This window comes from Pecten maximus, chromosome 14, assembly GCF_902652985.1.
Source record: "Pecten maximus chromosome 14, xPecMax1.1, whole genome shotgun sequence".
NCBI classification, from domain to species: Eukaryota; Metazoa; Mollusca; class Bivalvia; order Pectinida; family Pectinidae; genus Pecten; species Pecten maximus.
The window spans coordinates 5,357,374-5,363,601 of record NC_047028.1 but is presented as its reverse complement, the minus strand read 5'-3'; the positions used below and the strand labels follow the sequence as shown (position 1 = coordinate 5,363,601).

Genomic DNA, 6,228 nt, shown 5'->3' with positions numbered 1-6,228 from the left:
TATACGTAGATAATATATTATTTACATATATATGTATATAACGATTTCCAGACAAAGGCCTATCTCAACATTATGGTATATTAGAGAAAGTTCATTGCGGTGATAGAATGTTCTATTTTTGTAAAAACTCCAGTCAAACTGCTATCACTACATCCTACATAGACAGCCTTAGTCACCGAACCTACAGTACATTTAACCGCGCAGGCGCGAGGTCAATCCTTTTGTCCATTTTGACCCGCGGTCATTCAAAATGTGATTTTATCGTTGGAAGAGCGACAGACGATGTCGTAAACATGTTCATTTCGTCCAGCATTGATGGCCGAAAATAAAAACATCTCGCGCCGGACGTTGTCAGCACTCTGGTCAGTCGACCCACATCTGTCATATTCTACGACTGGACATCACATACCACGATGTCGACCAGGAAACGACAGTATCCCAGAATGTGATGAGGAATAACTGGACATTCATTGACACTCACGGAACCCAATTAGAGAGAGTTGCTAACAGGACAGATTTCGCAGATACTGTTTAATATTTCGTTAAATCGTAGAATATCTGGAAGTCCTGCTGTATGTCCTAACTTTACTTAGCTTATTGACGCGATATTGACGGATACCAAAAAAAACTATTTGTTGACCGATTTATTGACGTGTATTGAGTATCACCCATTGCTATTGTTCTGATGAATTAGTGTTATACGGCAGGTGTGGTAAGGTACATTGTACTAAAGCGTTGATGTGGTGTGTGTGATGGTCACAAGATTTTATTTAGAGCAGTGTGGTCAGTAGCCTATACCACTGTATTACCACATTGCACACTACCTGCGAAACATCTGTAACATTGGGATTTCGGCCAAATGAAACAGATGACAAAGTTTTGCTTCCAAATCCAAAAAGCAGCACGAGAAGGACAGTACACGAGTAAAACTCCCCGGATGTAGATCTTCCTCCTAAGTTACAGGACTATCTTAAGATATAGAATACCTTCGTAATGTTTAATTGATATATACAACTATATTACACAATCCTGGGGATTAATACGACAGTGTAATATATGTGTGAAGTATTTACAGGATACGTTTTCGTTATTCTCGATGTGTTTGTGACGTCGAATACAAAAGATACGGAGTTCCCTTACGGACTACAATTTCGGTTATAAACCAAACGTACAGTGAAGGTGAGGATGTCGTGCTGAATCTGTGGGGCTATAAGAGCAAAGTATCAAACAGTTTATCTGACTAAAGTTATACCCAACTGATATTCAACAAGACACAATCTGAAGATGAAGGAGTTCGAGGAGACAAGCGAAGGAAAGCTGGAGATGGACGCCGGGTCTGACTGGACAAGAAACATGAAGGATGACATTATCTTCAAATCTGATGGGGTAAGTTCGAGCACGGGTAAAATGATACAGAGGGACCTTCAATTAACACCGGGGTCGTCTTCAAATCTGATGGGGTAAGTTCGAACACGAGTAAAATGTTACAGAAGGACCGTCCATTACTAACGGGGTTGCCTTCTATATAATTATAAGTAAATAAGTATCAACCCTTTTACTACACGGTCTCTTCATGTTTATTGCAGTTTTACCAGTGAAATATCTCGAAGTTCGATCACAGATATTATCTACTATACGTACAAACCCTATGATATATTCAGATTTAGTGAAATTTTGCTATTGAAATATCTGGAATAATCAATGAAATTAAACAAAACATTATCAGTGGTTAGATAACTACGGCCCAATGGGGCAAGTCCGAGAACTGACATAATCTAATATACGTACCAACCCCTTTTTATTTTATGATACATTCCGATTTATTGAAATTTCATTATTGAAATATCTGGATTTATCAATGTGATAAAAAAAACCTTTAATATAGCTACTTTGAAATCTAATTACATTACATTCCACTTATCCTATTTATCTTCTACATCCTAATTACATTACATCCCACTTATCCTATTTATCTTCTACATCCTAACTACATTACATCCTATGTTTCTTCTACATCCTAATTACATTACATCCTATTTATCTTCTACATCCTAACTACATTACATCCTGTGTATCTTCTACATCATAACTACATTACATCCCACTTATCCTATGTTTCTTCTACATCCTAACTACATTACATCCTATTTATCTTCTACATCCTAACTACATTACATCCCACTTATCTTCTACATCCTAACTACATTACATCTCACCTATCCTATTTATATTCTTCATCCTAACTACATTACATCCTATTTATCTTCTACATCCTAACTACATTACATCTTATTTATCTTCTACATCCTACCTACATTACATCCCACTTATCCTATTTATCTCCTTCATCCTAACTACATTACATCATATTTATCTTCTACATCCTAACTACATTACATCCTATTTATCTTCTACATCCTAACTACATTACATCCTATTTATCTTCTACATCCTAACTACATTACATCCTATTTATCTTCTACATCCTACCTACATTACATCCCACTTATCCTATTTATCTCCTTCATCCTAACTACATTACATCATATTTATCTTCTACATCCTAACTACATTACATCCTATTTATCTTCTACATCCTAACTACATTACATCCTATTTATTTTCTACATCCTAGCTACATTACATCCCACTTATCCTATTTATCTTTTACATCCTAACTACATTACATCCCACTGATCCTATTTATTTTCTACATCCTAACTACATTACATCCCACTTATCCTATTTATATTCTACATCCTAACTACATTACAACATATTTATATTCTACATCCTAACTACATTACATTCCACTTATCCTATTTATATTCTACATCCTAACTACATTACAACATATTTATATTCTACATCCTAACTACATTACATCCGACTTATCCTATTTATATTCTACATCCTAACTACATTACATCCTATTTATTTTCTACATCCTAACTACATTACATCCCACTTATCCTATTTATATTCTACATCCTAACTACATTACAACATATTTATATTCTACATCCTAACTACATTACATCCCACTTATCCTATTTATCTCCTTCATCCTAACTACATTACATCATATTTATCTTCTACATCCTAACTACATTACATCCTATTTATCTTCTACATCCTAACTACATTACATCCTATTTATCTTCTACATCCTTACTACATTACATTCCACTTATCCTATGTATATTCTACATCCTAACTACATTACAACATATTTATCTTCTACATCCTAACTACATTACATCATATTTATCTTCTACATCCTACCTACATTACATCCCACTTATCCTATGTATCTTCTAGAACCTTACCTTTCTGACAAAGGTAATGAAACTATTTGTTATAATGTAACACTATATTATACACTATACAGAAAAGATTAAAATTGCATTAAAACAATAAAATGTGCTTCAACTGAATGGCTTCTTCTATCACAAGTAATAACACACATATCTTATAGTAGAAACAAATAAGTAGAACCAATATCATACTAAGGGCCGTGAAACATTGGACGCTACATGTGCGAGCTCATCGTAAGCCTTTATCGGTGTAGATTGGTGTGAATACGGAAGGGACAAGGCGGTATCCTGGGACAGTGAATTATTACATCCACTCTTAGATCAGTTTTATCATCTCTTATCATGCTCACATACAGTCGAATATGAATAACCTCGTGTTACAAATTTCCATTCTTGTTGGTGAAACATAATTTCTGGTGGAAAAATTTCAATGTCGCGATAGAGTAGTTGAGTAGATTATGAGTGAGTAGATTATGAGTGAATAAGGATTAAGAAAGTTTTTTAATTTCGGCTTTTTCAACCAAAACGCTTTCTTTTAAAATACGGGTCCGTTCCAACTAGGTGTAAATCGAAAACGGACTTTCCTTCTTCCATAGCTATTATAGTATCAAAACAGCAATTAGTCCTTGCTTGTTACTACAAAATGGCTAATATCTCGCCTCCACAACTTTACAATGCTTTAACAGATCAACCACAAAGGCATATAATGTTCAACTTGGTATTCATATTCATAAGCATTCACGTAATTCCTATTCTGGTCATAGACAATAGCAACACTCACAGCATAACCGGTGGAAACATTTACCTCTATTTCCCTGTGAGGCAGTGAGCGTTCATGTTGCGTATTACCCCAATTGTAATGTACACTAATATTTACGACAAAAGAGAAAATAAGAAAATATCTACAAAATACTTTCTATAGTGTGGACTCTCGTGCCCGCGACTGAAACGTCTCAAGCTCTTTCTCTTGGACACTTTGGAATAAAGTGGAAAGGATCAATCGTAAAATTACTTTATCGTGAATCAGTTCAAATCTTTTCACCTTGTGCATTGTTCTTGTTTAAAATAAAATAGAACCATACTTTCAATAACTGTCATTCTTTTCAATAAAGGTGTTTATTATGTTACATTGCGGAGGCTGTCCGCTCTTTTCGACAACAGTCGTCAGAGAAAATATGGCTGCGGCCTTGTATTGCTGGTAGACTACACTGTATACATGAGTACGGATCGTTTTTCTCTAGATGTCGTGGCTACTGATTTGCATTATTTCAGACGATACTAAAACCATATCGAATATTCCCACAAACACGAGGGCCGGCAAATGGCAGACAGCAAGTGGTGAGATTGAAGCGCTTAAATCTGTGCTATCACAAAGTCTTTATTTAAGTTTTTAACAAGTTTATTCGAATCATTTCACTCGGTAACCCATTTAGCCATTCAGTACCGATTAGAAAACAATATCTCCCCTAAACATTACAGCATATGGAAGTATTCTTTGTCATTTTTCGCCTAATATACAATGCATTTATTGAACGTGATTAATTTAGACCATTTTACACAACTTCGTTCTTGTTTCACCATGAAAATATACCCATTGCGTCAATCCCAACAAACCCAATTTAACTGAGAGAAATGAAATAAAACTCATGTTATGACATAGGTCTAATATCACCAAATATAAACAAATCATCGTCGTCTATTACCCTCAGGTCGGAAATATACATCTACGTCTCCGTTAGGTCTAAAGCCTACATCAGATAACCTGTTCTTGGTGTACTTGTCAAAGTGTCCGAATGCTGTTCTTACAGTATTTTAGTATATTTTAGATTATGTCTCAATTCGCACGACAAATAATAGATCGTAAAGATTGTGAAATATATTTAGGTGGACTTTCGTCCCCAACTGTGATATTAACAGGAGTATATTCGGGTAAGGCACTGTACCCGTAACAGTGTAAAGGAAATAAGTCTGACATATCTTGGCGGTAATCGTTAATTGATTACCAAATTCCTCATGCTAGGTATACAGTTATCTCCTTACCAACCCTGACGTTACGACATGTTGTGTACTCGTGTAGACTGTTCTGTCTTAAATCAGCCCAGACAATGTGACGTAAATAATGCCTTAGGTCAAAGTTCGATTTACACCTGTGATAGTATACATGTGATGCATGTCACATATTAAATAATTCTATACAAGACAAACAATTCCTATTGTGTTTCCTGGAGATACGTCCTATCTACACTGAAGGCGGGGCTGATTTCCGTGTGTGGATCTGATGATATCTACCATAGTTTGTAGATTGTTAGGAGATATGGTTCCTTCCTTTGTACAAACACCTGTACATCTGTGACCGAGCCGGATGGCTGTACACTCCAGGCCAGACTAAACGACCTTATCTGACCGTTACATTATCACGAATATTTTTTTTCAACAAAAATGTCACGAGAGAAATGTTACCTGTATTACCATTATTTCGGCAGGTAACAGCGCTGTTCCCACGGTTTGACACGTGTGTATATCATGGTACTATACCTGTCACTGACCCTAACATGTCATATCTGTAACTATAGGTATATTTTTTGGTATGTGATTTTCGTCCCATGAACTTGGGGAGGGGGGGGGGGGGGGTCATTTTTATATAATGCATCATAAGCACCTTATAGGACTTTAAAGAAGAGAATGGTACTGCGTTCTTATTACATGGTATAGGGACGCGTTTCAAGGGAGGGGGGGGGGGGGGGGGGGGTGGTATATATTATACATTATATAGTAAACAGTATTATGGTGTTTTGTAATCATTATTTCTAAAGAACAGAGAATGTCAGGATAAACTTGTGTAGGTAAGTTATATTACGTAACCTATAGCTGTCGGAGGACTAGGTTCTGTGGGACCAAACACCCAATGTAC

General features: G+C 35.9%; 1 protein-coding gene across 1 annotated transcript in view; it reads left to right on the top strand.

Moving 5' to 3' along the window:
- Positions 1-343: 343 nt before the first annotated feature.
- The window catches only part of LOC117342008, a 32,091-nt gene continuing 26,206 nt past the window's right edge, over positions 344-6,228 (top strand). Inside the window, exon 1 of the mRNA XM_033903948.1 lies at positions 344-1,386. Coding sequence (XP_033759839.1) covers positions 1,285-1,386 — 102 coding nt within the window. The 5' untranslated portion in view covers positions 344-1,284. The remainder of the gene's footprint in view (positions 1,387-6,228) is intronic.